The sequence below is a fragment of the Equus quagga genome, chromosome 3, assembly GCF_021613505.1.
Source record: "Equus quagga isolate Etosha38 chromosome 3, UCLA_HA_Equagga_1.0, whole genome shotgun sequence".
In the NCBI taxonomy this organism is placed as follows: domain Eukaryota; kingdom Metazoa; phylum Chordata; class Mammalia; order Perissodactyla; family Equidae; genus Equus; species Equus quagga.
Genome location: NC_060269.1, coordinates 125,085,893 through 125,102,376, shown reverse-complemented (window position 1 = coordinate 125,102,376; position 16,484 = coordinate 125,085,893). Strand labels below are relative to the sequence as shown.

Genomic DNA, 16,484 nt, shown 5'->3' with positions numbered 1-16,484 from the left:
TGGCTTGATGAGTGGTGTGTAGGTCTGTGCTCGGGATCTGAACCCACAAACCCTGGGCTGCCGAAGCAGAGCATGCGAACCTAACCTCTACACCACTGGGCTGACCCCATAACTGTTTTTTGGTACCAATTATCGTTATTTCTTCTTTCTTCCTTAAAATATCATAGTTATTATCTTTGAGGATGTTTTACTCATAATATGATGTCTGCTTGAGTTCTTTCTTGACAATCTCCCAAGTGTGTTTCATAGAGAAATTTTGGCGAGTCAGTTATAATGAGCTGTGCTAGTTTACTCAGGATCTTCCTAGCAAACATGAGATCACTTAAAGTTATCGTTTGGCTATTTTTTTAAACTCTGACTTCTCATTTTCTCATTTCCATTTTCTCATAATTAGTAAGATATAATGAAAATCTTGTTTCTTGTTTTATGACATGACCTAATAAGGATTCAAAAGGGAATTTTTTTCCAAATTGTGAAAATAAAAAAATGTTCCTTTATAGTTTGAATAGGGAACCGTTTACAAAGGAAAAGTTTTTCCAAATCATATTCCCTGAGAAATAACCTCTAGCATATGCTTCAATTGCTGCCGGAGAACATTGATCGAGATATCAGGATATGTCAGTGGTTACACATTTATTGGGAAAAATTCGACCTGAAAGTGAGATTATCCACAGAATTTTTATCTTGATTTGCTGATATTTCTATTGAAATATTAATGTTAAATGTTTGCTTTTCCCTGTGATAGTGTATTATTTCCTAAAGTGTGCAGTTCACAAGTGTATAGGATTCCGAACTCTAAGCTGTCAGCACTCCTCTCTCTCCTGCTGACGCTTTCAGGAGACGCTCACGTGTTAATGTGTACGGACGATGTGTGATCTGTATCAAGGTGCTTCTTGGCTGATGTTTTCCAAACCAGTTTGCATATTAATGTTTATTAAAAAGAGCTCTTAGGAAACCACAGTAGAGGCTTGACCTTAATATCGTAGGTTTAAAAGCTTCTCTACTCTGCCTGTGTATCGTTTTTGACTCATTCTTCGTGCTAGTTGACTTCAGTATTGACTTGTTTGTTGTCTTAGGAGTACAAGTATGTTTTAAATCTTTTGTAACCTTTGTGTTTGTGTGTACACATGTGGGTCTGAGTGTGTGTGTACAGTTGTGTTTCTTCATTAATTTCTCATCTGCTTTTGATTTTCCAGTAGTTTTTTATTCTTTACTACCTAAGAAAAGTGCTCATTTTTCTGGGTCAGCTTTTCTCCACTTCCTTTTAGTACTGAAATGAGCATTAAAACCTCCAGTTTTTAGATCTTACTTCTCTTGTGTGGGGATAATCTGAATAACATTTTAGTGGAATGATGTTAATCTTCGTCATATTTGAGAGATGTTTTTAGACATTAAAAATATTTGAGAAAATAATAGTTTTATTGCTCTTTAAACCCGTGCTGTGTGCATCTTAAGCTGCCTTTCTGGGGGTGGCGCCTCTTCTGGATGCAGCTCAGCATCCTCTCCCGGTCTCCCTGCCTCCCCAGGGTATTCGACACGTGGACCACTTTGGCTTCATCTGCCGAGAGGCTTCGGGAGGTGGAGGTTTTCTCTTCGTCTGTTACGTGTTTCAGTGCACAAACGAAGCTCTGGTAAGTGGGAAGGAGGGGTTCCTCCCTTGAGACCTTATTTACAAGGAATTTTAGCCTCACTAATGTTTCTCTCCTTAGCAAACCATATAGCCTCACTGACATGTCGTTATTTGGCTTTCATTATTCATTCATGACTAATGACTCTCTAGTACATATCTGAGACTTACTTGGGTGTGCATTTTCAATTTTCATTACTTTTGAAGAATCTGTTCCCTTTCACCCTCTGGTCTAGCATTTTAAAAATGTCCTTGTGGGGTTTTGATCAGAGGAGTTGGCTTTTTCGCTCAGTTTAATTTGTGCCTTTAGTTTTTACCTTATCTCCTTTAAGAGCTGTGAGCCTCTAGGTAGTATTTCTCAGACTGTCACCCTAAGCAGTTATTCCAATTATTGTCCTTCAACCTGTGACTAATAGTCCAGAAAATCTTAAAATACTGTCTGTCCAGAGAGTCCTGAAATCTCAGCCCAGCTCATTTTGAATGGACTTTTTGCTGGTTACCGCCTCTCTTCTCTTTGACCAGGTGGATGAAATTATGATGACCCTGAAGCAGGCTTTCACGGTGGCTGCGGTGCAGCAGACGGCCCGAGCCCCCGGCCAGCTGTGTGAGGGCTGCCCTCTGCAGGGCCTGCACCGGCTCTGTGAGCGCATAGAGGGTGAGTAGGGGCCCCTGTCAAGCTTTAGCATAGCTGGAGTTCGAGGTCCCAGGAAAACCTTCGATGGTCCACATCTGTTGAAATGTCCTGCCTAACAGAGGCTTGTATTCATTACACGGATCATTGGTGAACTTGCATTGTGCAGTGGAAGGCTTTCCTATGGTCAGGTATTATGCTCAGTGCTCGAGATTTGAAGATAAAAATCCGTGTCCTCTTCTTCCATCTCCCCTCCAAGAGACTCTGAGGGTAGTGGTGGAGTCAGGAAAACAGGTTCCAAACCAGTCACCTAGCATTTATCAAGGTTATGAATGGTCAGTCATATTGGCTGCCATGGAGAGATCTAGTAACTTAAGAGCTAAACAGTTTCCACTAGGTGTCTTAATTACAAGGTCATCAGTAGAAGGTCAAGTGCCAGAAGAGTTGTAATGGAGTGGAGAGGGCAGAAGCAGATTGCAGTTGAGGAGCCAATGGGAAGGAGTAAAAGAAGTGTTGACTGTAAGTATGGACTACACTTTTTAGAAATTTGGCTTAGGGAGAAACTGTAATAAATGTTAGGATTTCCAGCTAATATTTATTAAGTACTTAAGATGTGCCAGGCACTGTGCTTAGTGCTTTCTTTAACATGTATTATTGTCCATTTAATCCTTACCACATTGTCGGGGGAAAAGGGACTATTTATTCTGTACATTTTAAGGATAAGTAAATTGAGGATTCGTGAAGTCGAGGAGTAAACTAGTGTCTGAGGAGTCCAGGAGTCATCCCCAGGTGGGAAAGCCCTCACTGGTACCTGCCACCAGGCTGTCCTCCCAGGAGAAGGCCATGGTGAGGGGAGATCCAACTGACTTGCCTTTTACAATTGGAAAAGTTTGAGCAAGGGGGACCGGCCCTGTGGCCGAGTGGTTAAGTTCGAGTGCTCCGTTTTGTCAGCACAAGGTTTTGTGGGTTTGGATCCTGGGCATGGACATGGCATCAAGCCATGCTGAGGTGGCATCCCACATAGCACAACCAGAAGAACCTACAACTAGAATATACAACTGTGCACTGGGGGCCTTTGGGGAGAAGAAGAAGAAGAAAAAAAAAAGATGATTGGCAACATATGTTAGCTCAGGTGCCAATCTTTAAAAAAAAAAAGAACCCAAGGGGCCAGGCTGGTCAGGATGGAATGGGGAAGATCCCTCCTGAACAAGGGCGAGCGGTCCATCTCAGGCAGGAAGAGAGCAGCTCTGTCTCAGGGGCTGCAGGGGCCGAGGGGAGAAGACAGAACCCAGGTCAGGATGAAGTGATGGCAGTGATGCTCATCGACGGAACTTGGAAGTTGTTCATTCCTCTCTTTTCTTGATTTTGTATTTGGTTCCATTTATGGGAGGATTTCTAAAGCTTTTTGTGTGTGTATGGTTTTGAGGGGGCGTCACAGGATTTAAGCAATCCGTGTTGTTGTAAAAAGAAAACAAAGTTTTGATAGTTTCCCATGTCTCTAGAATACTTATTATAAGCTCTGCTTGTGTAAAGAAAAAGGTTACCATTGTGGGCTGGCCCGTGGCCAAGTGGTTAAATTTGCATGCTCTGCTTCAGCGGCCCGGGGTTTCACTGGTTCGGATCCTGGGTGTGGACATGGCACTGCTCATCAAGCCATGCTGAGGCGGTGTCCTACATAGCACAACCAGAGGCACTCACAACTAGAATATGCAACTGTGTACGTGGGGGCTTAGGGAAGAAGAAGAAGAAGAAGAAGAGAAACAAAAGATTGGCAACAGCTCAGGTGCCAGTCTTTAAAAAAAATTGCTATCTAGATCTGATTTCTTTTTTTTATAATTGTGGTAAAATACACATAAAATTGACCATTTTAACCTTTTCAAAGTGTCGAGTAGCGTTAGTACATTCACGTTATTGTGCAGCTGTCACCACCATCCACCTTTAGAACTTATTCTTCTTTCCAAACTGAAACATTAAAGAATAACTATATTTCCCCCTCCCCCTACCCCCTGGCAGCCACCATTCTACTTGCCATTCCTATGATTGTTGCTCCTCTAGGTACCTCGTAAGTGGAATCATAGAGTATTTGTCCTTTTGTGTCTGGCTTATTTATTTAGCATAATGTTTCCTAGGTTCGTTCTTATTGTAGCATGTGTCAGAATTTCATTCCTTTTTAAGTCTGAATAATGTTCCATTGTGTGTATATAGACCACGTTTTGTTTATCCATTCATTGGTCGATGGACATTTGGGTGGTTTCCACCTTGCGGCTGTTGTGAATGATGTTGTTCTAAAAGTTGGTGTACAAATATCATTTCAAGTTCTTGCTTTCAGCTCTTTTGGGAATATGCCCAGAAGTGGAATTGCTGGCTCATATGGTAATTATGTGTTTAATTTCCTGAGGAACTGCCACTCTGTTTTCCACAGTGGGTATACCATTTTACATTCCCATCAGCAATGCACGAGGGTTCCATTTCTCTACGTCCTTGCTAACGCTTGTTACTTTCTGGTGTTTTTTGATGATAACCATCCTAATGGTTGTAAAGTCGTATCTGATTTCCCTTTTTAAATGATATAAATTGATATTAAGGTCTTCAAAGGTTCATTTGCTGGCATTACAGTGCTGTTTAAAAATGAATCCAAATGATTAATATTCTCAGCTGTGCTTTCCTAGTTGTTACTATTTGCTGACATTATACAGAATGTATCTGGGAACAAGAAAAATTTGCTTTAACTAGAGATCCCATCTGAGAGGATCACTGACCCTTTCCTCCCTGGTTGTCAAGATAAGGTAAACGATGACGGAAATGTCCCTTTAAGAACTTACTAAGAAGCCAGCAATGCCTTTGGCCTTGAAGTTAAAGCAGATCATGTTCCACAGGAACTGGAAGGATTCCAGAGTTCCACTTGATAAATCTCTCTTTGGTCTGGCTTCACTTTCAGAAAGTTAGAGCTGAAAAGTTTAATCAGGGTTGGGATTTTGCCGCTGTAGTTTTGCAGTTATCATTTAATTCATCTTTTTACCTGATAAAATCCAAGCAAAGCAGAAAGCTATGCTAATGAAAAAGCATCCGTTAAATACCACGGTTAGAAGGCTGGTGAGGGTATGTTTTGCCTACACAATGGGAAGCATTTCTGAAGTATAGATGGCACATTCTTAGAGGCATCCTTAGTAGGGGAAATGCTAATTATTTTATGAACAGTTGCAGGCCCTTGCTTTTTGCCAGGTTGCACTCCTGATAAGTAGAATGAAGTGGTTTATTAAAGCTCATTGTATGTTCCCATAAGGGTAGTTCTAATAGAAGTTACCATCTGGCCAAGAACTCCAGAAGCTGTGGAGAGGACCAATGACGTGGCCACAAAAAGAAAGACTTAAAGACTGTTTTCTTAATTGTTATAGTCACGTTATGCCCCAGAATCTATAAAATCGGATCAGTACACTGCATATTGATGACATTGGGCACTGACAACATGTAAGAGGTGTAGCTGTGCTGGGCGTGTATTTGTACAACTGCTAGTAGAATATATATAGTATTTTGCTTGTTTTAAAGTTTAGAGGAGCATTTTTGGAATTACCAGAATGAATTATACTTTCACTAAAACAAAAAAAAAGTAGAACTGAAGTTTGCTTTTGCTCTCTAAGTAAATTTGCCTCTGGCAAAGCCAAGCCACTCATCAGAGCTCCCTCTAATAAGGGACAGCAGGACGATGTGAAAGGGGCTCGCTGACAACCCACGGCTACGGGGATTGTCCTTTAGGAATGCTGTGACTCCAGTTCCCTTTTTCTGTGTTGCTCTTTGCCTCCCTTTTCCCCCATAAAGCCTTTTGGCATCCCATGGGGAGTGCCATGTTCTTTCTGTAGAAACCACCAAGGGGTGGCCGAAGATGGTGAGAAGCCACATGGAAGGTGTGCAGTAAACACGGATTGGGGAGTGAGGCATGGACCACCTCTGTTTTGAGATGGGGCGGGAAGGACCCAATGAATTGAGGCATCCTGAAGACAAGGATCAGATTTGTTGAAGGATCTCTTCAGACTTGCTGAATATGAAGAATAGTCTGTAATGCATGATTTCAGCTAAGATTGTTAGATGTATGTAATTAGTCTAACTCCTCTTGGGACTTGGGGTTTTTCTCCACATGGGAGTGTCTCATCAAACGATACAGTTATGTCTAAAACAGGATGCTTACGCTGTCTCAGAGGCATCCATATGTGGGAGGTTTTTTAGTTAATGATCACTGAGTGCTTATTTAAACACTATTTTGATTCGACGTTTAAGTGTTTAGTGCAATAATGCCATCTCTCTGCTTCCCTGGCTTCTGTGACCTGACAGCTTACCGGAAGAGCACCTGAGTTGTGCTCTGACAAACCCATCCGTCCTTTCTGCACGTTTATCCACCTCTGAATTCCCTTTGGTACCGAAGCCCCTTGTGTCAGGTGACTTGATTGTCCTGGACTGTGGGTAAAGGGAGGCAGTGGAGTGTTGAAGAGTTTGGTCTCTGGAAGTAAACAGACATGGTTCAGATTCTAAGTCGGTCCCTTACGTAGCTGATGATCTTGAACAAAATACTTGACTTCACTGTGCCTCAGTTCATCTATACATTGGGATTACTAAAGATACTGCCCACTTCAAGGGTTATTTTGAGGAATAAATGAGATTTTTACGTGTAGTGTTGACTGAAGTGGCACGATCACTTAAATATTGGCTTTTATTTATTTATTTATTTTTTTTTTTTTTAAAGATTTTATTTTTTCCTTTTTCTCCCCAAAGCCCCCGTTACATAGTTGTGTATTCTTCGTTGTGGGTTCTTCTAGTTGTGGTATGTGGGACGCTGCCTCAGCGTGGTTTGATGAGCAGTGCCATGTCCGCGCCCAGGATTCGAACCAACGAAACACTGGGCCGCCTGCAGCGGAGCGCGCGAACTTAACCACTCGGCCACGGGGCCAGCCCCTTGGCTTTTATTTTTATGGTGGCCTCTTAGGGTTTTCTTGGCAAAAAAAAAAGAAGAAAAGGTGTGGGGAGAGAAGCAGGACTTCCTGGAAGCTGAGCTGGCTGCAGCAGTTCTAGCAGGGGCCTCGCCACAGCGGTCGGGAGGGTGGGGGCTCTGCCTCCAGCTGCGGTGGGAGGGGGGAGCGCTGCTCTGGGGTGGGCTTGGCTGCTAATTGGCCTCCTGACCTTTGGCAAGTCGCCTGGCTTCTCTAGACCTCAGCAGACTCATCTGTAAAACAGGCATGATTTCCAGGTCCCGGTTCCAGATTTCAGAGGGGTCCCCTTCTGCCATCCTTAGCTGTGTGGATGCATCTGCCCTGTTCTCTGGCTCAGCCTTGGCCGAGCCCCTGTGCAGAGGCTCACCCTCTGGAGGAGGAGAAGGGAGTGGCAGGTGGATGAGGAGAGGGCTGCCCTTGGAATAAAAAGGATAGGCAGCAGTTTTTTCACAGCACTTAGGTCAGCAAATCTTTTCATTCTCAATCTTCTCATCATGTGAGACGTTTCTCTCCTGCACCGAGAAAAGGCAAAACAGGGTCTGAGCCATATTTGTGTGGGGAAAGAACTTTCTGAAATGCCAGACTCTAGTGGGCACTGAAATTGTGACTTTATTTTTATAACTTTTCCTGAAAATTCTTTGTAACAGTAATTAAATGGTCTTAAGACTATTAATAAGCAATGGGTGGTAAAAGGAAAGTTGTTAGCCATATGAATCAATTTTATGTGAAGGAGCCTAACATGCAAGAGAAAAATGTATGTCTATCAGTTTTCATATGGAGCATATGAAATGTTTCATCTGTTTTTCCTTAAGAAAAGTTGTCAGGTTTATATATAAATACGAGAATTTGTCATTTTCTGAAGATAATGTTCTGATTGCGTGAGGTGTTTTAACATGGAGTGGTGGCAAAAAAAAATAGTTTGGAACTGCACAGACCTGACTTAGAGTCCAGTGTGGTGGTCTTTGGAAATTACGTAAGCTCTGGGTCTTGGTTTCCTTAACTTTAAAATGGGATAATCGAATCCTCTTCATCAAACCATTCTGAGTATTAAATGAAGTAATGCAGGCCTAATGTTTAAGGCAGGCCCTGGCATGTGAGGGCTTAACTAAAAAGTGCTAGTTGTTGTCACTGTCATCATCATCATCAACATTATTATTGATTAGAATTTCCATAAAACATTGAAAGCCTGAAATGAGCAGATAAGAACATAAAGGGAGTGGGTATGGAAGGTGCGAACTCTGCCTCATAACTTTTATGTAGAGTGTTTTCATGTCTCTCTTTTTTTTTCTTAATAGGGTTGAGCTCTTCCAAAACCAAACTAGAACTCCAGAAGCACCTGACCACGTTAACTAATCAAGAGCAAGCAACTATTTTTGAGGAAGTTCAGGTACAGTACTGGTTTTTAATTTCTACATGGAAAGAAAAGGCAGGCAGCTTACCCATGAAGTGTTATTTATAAAAACCAGCCAGCCAGAGCATTCACAGCCCCGAGGAAGTGGCCCTGAGTTCCTCTTGGTTTAAACTTTAACAGCCCCATGGAGGGGCCAGGTCAGAATCGCAGATTCACATCAGGTCTCGGTTTTCATGGTGAAAGCAACTCAACCAGGGAAGCTGTCCCTTAAAAAAGATTGTTAGAATGAGAGAAAGGAAATTATAAAGTGGAGAGAGCCTCAGCCTGGGAGGCAGAAGAGCTGGACTTTGGTCCCCCGTGCTCCTCTGCTCCATGGGAAACCTCTGCCAGCCGCTGGCAGCCTGCTCGGGGTTGCAGCCCTGAGTGTGGGCGTCAGAGGAGATGACGTTTTGTGCATGACATTGTGTGTTAATTGTTCCTCCTCTCTTTCATTTTTTTCAGTTTGAAAATAAATTTAAATGATAAAAATTATAATATATGAAACTTAAACATAGAAACAAAATAAAAACAAAAACAAGCTTGTTGGCTTTCTGCGTCCAACCTGGAAGTGCGCTCTTGTCCGTGCAGGGAGATGCAGCGTATCCTGGGGAAACCGTGCCGCGTGTGCTGGCACGCCTGGAGTCTCCTCATTATGAATCTTTAATGAGCTCATCAAAAATTTCATGTCTGCGTTAGCCGAGGGGCATTTTCTACGGTTTCCTGGCACTTTTCTAGGGAGGAGAGCACATCAGAACAAAGAAGAAATCTCTCTATTTTGTGGGGGGAGGAGAGCAGCAGGGGTCCTGCAAATAGAGGTGTCATTAAACCAAGCAAGAAGGCTAGCAGGCCTGCACTGTGAGTTCTCGCCTGGCCTTGTTGGGGGAAAGACTGTGCAGATGGGGCCCATGATCTGTTTTCTGTTATTGTGAAAAATTAAAGGATTGTCGTCTTCTTTTCAATCATGTGCTAGAGTTTTCTTCATCTCTATTTCTCCTTCTGCAGTAAGATTGGTCTATGTTTATAGGAAGGTTTTTTAATTTCATAAATAGCTTAGAATGTAATTTTCACAATTTCCAATTGCCTTTAAATTTTTTTGTTTCCTTCAGCATCGACTTGAGACCACTACTTTTTCTTAAAGCATCTTTAGAGTTCTAAGTACACAGTACTCTGAGGCAAATTTAATGTCATTTGTACCGGGAATTCATGAACAGATGGGCAATTTGCTTCTTACTAGTGTGTTTACAATGGAGGCTGGGCCTTTGTCGTCTGATGCCGGCCCACTTGCTGTTCCAGTGCTGTCGGGTCACTTTGGGGAATGTCTTTCCCATAAGTGTAGAAGGTGCATATTCTTGCCCTAATGCTAGTTTTCTTTTTTAATTAGACATCACTCTGTAGCTTTCCCAAAAACAATTCGATGAGTCAGAATAGGTAAAACACAAAATGTTCCTGTGCAGCAATGAGAAGTTCCTGATGGATGTGACTCTGAGATTCACTTTGATCCATGTAAGTTTTTAGATACCCAGTACATTATGGCAAAGAGACTTTAGAGAAAAGTGCTGGGTGACACAGCTTTACTTAAAAAAAAATTCATTCAGTTAATGTCTTGGGGTCTCTATGTGTTGTTCTAGAAAGCTCCGTAACTTTTTGATTGGTTTAAAGACCAAAGGGAAGTCACTGGGTTTGAAAAGCCAGCTCATGCTTGTCCTCCGTCATTGCCACAGCTCTTCCTTGAATAATACAAATTTGGCAGAGATCTCTTCTTCTACTCGCTTATTGATAGTCTTGTAGAATTATTTCCTCAGTGACCATTCTTGGTTTTTGTAAAACATTTTATAAACCAAGTCACTGTTGTTTTTTTTTTTTTAAGTAGTAGTGCCTACCAGTGTGTTTTAAAATCATGTATTTCAAAAAGATCATAAAGAAAAAGGTGGCTTTGCATTGTCATGAGTCATCTTATAAATAGAATGATTAATATTTTCCTCTGTACAGTCTTTCTTGGAGGGGATTTTGTTTCTGAAGAACTCTCCAAGGACGAATTTTCCTAAGACAAATGTAATTACTATTGAAAATAATGGTATATGATTACTTAGTTATTAAAGCGTACATAATCAGTCTTTTTGTAAATGAATGTTTAATGCAAAAATGCAACCCAAACAGAGCCAGAAAGAAACAGAAATTAATAATTACTATGCAGATGATGCTGGAGAAGATCTCTGTTGCAGACAAGCTGACTTTGAGCGCTCTGAGAGGAGGACTTGGTGCCAGATGAGCATGTGGCCCATTAACCCTCCTCTTTATAAGAGGACTCGTGACATGGCAATCAAGTTTATTTATGACCTTTCTGAGATGTATAATGGTCCAGCATCTCTAACTGGGCACAGGTGAAGGTGACCCCCGGGATCTCAGTGTCTCGCTGTCTCCTCAAGCTGCTCTGCCGCTGGCTGAGATGCCAAATCCAAATTGGTCCTCTTCAGTGTAAAAAGTTGCTTTCAGGCCAGGGATAGTAAAGAAAATGTCTCAACGTCTGAATCCCTTCATCCGAATGAGTATATTTCAGGGAATGACTTAATACTGAGTAGATAAGTAGATTTATGCTCAATAGGTGTCGATAATGGATTATATAACATGACTTTTCTCAAGTTAAAGATGAAGGGTCAGAGGAGCTTTTTTTTTGCACTTTGTAAAGAATATATATCAACTTAAACTATGGTTTTAAAATTATTTCTTATAAGATTTGATTATCATAATTTTTTTAAATGTCAGACTGTCGTGTCTAAGCGAGCATTGCTGTTTTCAGTCGTTCCCACAGAAGACCATAGACTTCCTCAGCATTCTGGTACTATTCGTTAGTCAGTTTTGGACATTTGTTTTTGAATTACTTTTATTACCAATTTATAGGCCCCTTCATAGAAATGTGGTTAAGAAACATAAGAAAATTAGCTTTGTTACTGTTAATAGGCAACTAATTGTTTTTTTAAATGAAATATAACTATAGAAAAGCACACAAATGAGTGGTGGGTAGTTCAGTGAATTTTTATAAGATGAATACATCTGTGCAGCCAGCATGAAGATTAAGAAACAGAGCATTTCTAGTCCCCGAGAACCCCCCCTCGATACTGCCCCCAGGTAACCACTGTCCTGACGTCTGACACTGTGGATTAATTTCGAATAAGCAGGGTAGTTTTTGGCTGCAGAGTGATGTTATCCAACTTGATTTCCCATTGTTTCCCTCAGACTTGTCTCTCTGACTGAGGAGTGTTCATAAAATTAAATGACCTTTAGTAAGTAATGGTCTGCTACTATAGGAAAATGGTGAAGTCGCATGGAAGGTATTAAGGAGATGATACCTTCCTGATCATTTTGAACTTAATACAAAGGTAACCCCTAATCTTCGTTCAGTTATTTTTAAGGAAGGCTTTCTTTCTTTACTTGCATGACACCACGAACATGGATTTCTTGGCTTTAGTGACTTTCTTCTGTGACGTTGAATGAGCTCCATGGTGCTGTCTCTGGTTCTCGGCTTCAGTTTCTAATTGGTGGCACCTGTGATGGTACGTGGTGCTCAATTGTCTCATTTTCTGATCACTCGAATAGTTTCTTTCATGTATATTTTGAGGAAAAGAAAATGTATTAGTGCTTCTCATTACTGCATTCTTAGCTTTGTTTGATATTTTGAAGTCAGCGATCATGAAGAATTTCTCCAAGAAAAATATGTTTTCTCTTGAGAGCAACCAAAAGGTTTAATTAAAAATACAGGAGAAGAAAGAATGGGTCAACCCACGGGTGCCTGCGCCTGCTCAGAAGTCTCTCGTGATTCCTGTCTGCTTCTCTTTCCTGGACTTTTTAAAAAATTGACTTTATTTTTTAGAGTAGTTTTAGTTTTACAGAAAATGTGGGTGGAAAGTACAGAGAGTTCCCATATAACCTCTCATGTCCCCCGCCCCCCAGCCAGTTTCCCCAATTATTAACATCTTCATTAGTGTGATACATTTGTTAGAGTTGATGAGCCAATATTGATACATTATTATTAACTGAAATCCATAGTTTACATTAGGGTTCACTCTTGGTATCCATTCTGTGGATTCTGACAAATGTATAATGGCATGTATCCACCATTATAGTGTCATACAGAATTGTTTCACTGCCCTAAAAATTCTCTATGCTCCACCTGTTCATCCCGCCTCTAACACCCAGGCAATCATTGATCTTTTACTGTCTCCAGTTTTGCCTTTTCCAGGATGTCATATAGTTGGAATCATGCAGTATGTAGCCTTGTTAGATTGGCTTCTTTCACTTAACGGTATGCATTTAAGGTTCCTCCATGTCTTTTCATGGCTTGGTAGCTCTTTTCTTGTTAGTACTGAAGAATATTCCCTTGTGTGCATGTACCACAGTTTGTTTATCCATTCACCTGTTGAAGGACATGTAGGCTGCTTCTAAGTTTTGGCAGTTATAAATAAAGCTGCCGTAAACATTCATGTGCAGGTTTTGTATGGATATACATTTTCAGCTGATTTGGGTAAATGCTAAGCAGTGCGACTGCTGGATCACATGGTAAGAGGATAGTTAGTTTTCTAAGAAGCTGCCAAACTGGCTCCCTAAGTGGCTGTACCATTTGCATTCCCCCAGCATTGGAAGAAAGTCCCTGTTGCCTCCTGGGCTTTTAGGCTCACAATGTATCAACCTTCTTGGGGTCAGCAGTATTAAGTTGGGGTTGTGCTATCTGACTACCACTTTCCTTTTTTGAAGATCTGATAGGAACTTTCTCTGGAAAAAATCTACTTGTTGCATAAAACATGTAAAATTGTATAACATCAAGGTTCATGGCTTGGAATCCAGATTGAGAGTATCTGCTCTAGCTTCTAAAATATTTAATCTTTAAATCTGAAATTCGAAAGAACATGAAATCCTCAATGAAAGGAATTAGTCCCTTCTAGTCATTTATTATCTTTTCCTTGAGTAACAGGAGCAACCTATCATTTCAAATGATCTTTTTCTTAGAGGGGGAGTGTCAGAAGGTCTGGGTTAGTATTACCTTTGCTACTAAAGTCTGTGACTCGAAGAGTAAAATCATCGTTCCATAATTAGCTGGGGAAGAAGGTTGCCAAGAGCGACACTGACCCACACTCAGATGCTCATATAGTTGATTCGTTTATTATACCCTGACTTTGTTTTAAGGAGCAGGCAAGAGGTTTGGAGTAGGGAGAGAGGAGGAGCAGGACAATGGATAATTGTCAATATAAAAAAGATGTATTTCCAAAGTTTATGGACTAGAAGCTTTGTGTGTAGCCAGAGTAATTCAGTTTTTTTTTTTTTCCGTATTCAGAGAAAATAATACATTAAGTTAGATGGTCTTCTAAAAATGAACTCTGATAATTCAAATATGAAGACTTTGGGAGCTAGAGGGGACCCTGGAGTTTACTTCATGTGTAAGCTTCCTTTGACCAGATGAGGTAGCTAAGAGTAAATGACTTGCTTTGGTCACACTTCTTGGTGGCACCTAGAACCAGCATGTCCTGGTTTCTAGTGCAGTATGCTTTGCCACTACTCTGCCTGAAAAATAAAAGGCACAGTGAGAATTTTTTTAAAAAGAAAGAAAGAACAAAGAAATTGAGTCCGTGCCATGAAATCTTGTGTACAAGTACATGCGTTGTGAGCCTTCCACAAAGTGCGTCATGACAAACACATTTGACATGTGGAACCGTGACCCTGAATCCAGTTGCTATTTTCCTTTCCAGTTCCTGTACTGTAAGAATTATAAATGTGTAGCCATTATGGCTCTTGACCTCTTGATGTTTACACAGATTTTGTTCTTTTCTTCTGTTTTCAAGACTTTTTATTTATTAAATATTTTGACTGTGCCTCTATCTGATGTGAAATATTTATTTTAAGGACAGCAGAGGTCAAAAGTTAAATCTGGCCCACAGGCTCCATTTTCCCTTTTTAAAAATTGTTTCCACTTTTAGGAACATTGGTGCCCCCTAGTGAGATAACTGGGTAAAAGCATTAGTTTAATGGATGGATGAAAGCTGTTGGCTTTTCCAAAGGGATGGTTCAGCAGTTTTGTTGACAATTAAAAATAAATGTAATGTATTCTTTTTTTTTTTTTTAAGAAATTGAGACCAAGAAATGAGCAGCGAGAGAATGAACTGATTATATCTTTCCTGAGATGTTTATATGAGGAGAAACAGAAAGTTCACAGCCATACTGGGGAGACAAAGCAGGTACGGCATTTTTATCTCTTATAATTTTACCAGGACACTGATTAAAACAGAGTTTTGGGAATTTTCTGAAGCTCCGAATCCTCCTTTTCTCCCTGTATTTTATTTTCCTTTGTTACACATAGAGGGAAAATTTGGGAATATTTAGATTGTGCTTGGAGGAGGTGAGAAGTTTCTGTCTGCGTTGTCGTGGGGTTAGGGCAGTTGCTCTGACATGAGGACTGGTGTAGAGCATCAAGGATGCAGTTTAAGCATCTAGACTTCTGGTGGTGAACATGATGCAGTCTGTACAGAAGCTGAAATCGAATGATGTGCTCCTGAAATTTATATAATGTTATAAACCAGTGTGACCTCCATAAAAAAAAGGTAACTCTGTGAGGTGAAAAGTATGAAGTTTAAGAGTAGATACGGCAATGACGAGCTACTTGACCTGCTGGGAGCCTGTCTCTGTCACCTCACCTTTCTCCCTGGTAAAATGGGAGTGACATTTTGTAGCTGCCTTCCAAATTACGTAAAGTGCATAGAAGTTCTTTGTGATATAAATGCCATGTGGCTGTAAGACAGCGCTACTGACAGAGCAGATGCCGAGTCCACCTGGTTTATTTGCTATTCAGGTGTAGAGCTTCCATTAATTCCTGCCGTCCTCTGCCGTCCACAAACCTTATTTAGCTTCTCTGTTTGTGGGGTGCTATGTCAGAAGCTGGGGCTACTTGCAGGTCTCTGTCTTTGAAGAGCTTCAAGGTAGGATTCAGTACACACAGTGCCATGGACCGTTTTCCTACATCGTTTGGACTCTGAGTAAGTCAATTCATAATAACTAGTATAGCTTCAAAACATATACGTTTTATATTAAGTTACTTGTAGGCCAGAAAAATCAGTTAAGGATGTTCAAAAAATCTTTTAATTTTCCGAAAGTATATTGCCTTTTTTTAAGAAGACACTTACTGAATGCTTGGTCTAAAGGCGCTTTAATGCTCAGTCGTGTGCTCGCTCTTGCTCCTTCCCTGTAAACAGCCCGTGCTGTCCTGGTAACCGCACCATGGCGCAGTTTTACTTGGAGGCTCACATAGCAACTCTCCCCATCTGGTTTCTACCTGCCAGTTGGCCTTGGCAATCATGTGCCTTTCCTGAACTCTTAAAGCTCATGGACAGTGGCTGATAGTTTTCAGTCTCATTGGCCGACGGCAGGGTCCCTTAGCAGTGACTCTGCACCAGTACACTGTCTGTTTTTGACCTTCAGCCATTGTGTGTTGGCATTCCTCCCTTGCCAGCCTGTACCTTTTAAGAGAGCGTAGGCGTTCTCTGCTACTCCTGTTCACTTTTGGATGGCCACCCAGTCTGAGTTTTCAGTTAATTCTCTAGTTCGCTTTCCAAACTGTTTCTCTTCTCATTTTCATTCCTTTTATTTTTTTTCTTTTCTTCCCCTAATCATTTTTCCCTGTTGTGATTTTTTTTTCTCCTAACTTGTTCCAACAGGAAATGGATAATTTCGAAATAATTTATAAGTGCTAGAAGGGAATGGAGCATTTATGTTGGGCGGAAAATTTTGACCTAAGTGTGAACCCAATTTGTATGGAACAGGGTAGTATCTTTATGATTTGAGCATAGATTAGTCCAACAGGGAAATATATTTAAT

The 16,484-nt window shown here is 41.0% G+C and overlaps 1 protein-coding gene across 1 annotated transcript in view; it reads left to right on the top strand.

Annotated features, from left to right (window-relative positions):
* TBC1D1 (TBC1 domain family member 1) overlaps nucleotides 1–16,484 on the top strand; it is a 143,756-nt gene that overhangs the window by 33,614 nt on the left and 93,658 nt on the right. Inside the window, exons 4-7 of the mRNA XM_046656332.1 lie at nucleotides 1,527–1,631; nucleotides 2,150–2,282; nucleotides 8,533–8,624; nucleotides 14,741–14,851. Of these exons, the coding sequence (XP_046512288.1) occupies nucleotides 1,527–1,631; nucleotides 2,150–2,282; nucleotides 8,533–8,624; nucleotides 14,741–14,851 (441 nt within the window). The remainder of the gene's footprint in view (nucleotides 1–1,526; nucleotides 1,632–2,149; nucleotides 2,283–8,532; nucleotides 8,625–14,740; nucleotides 14,852–16,484) is intronic.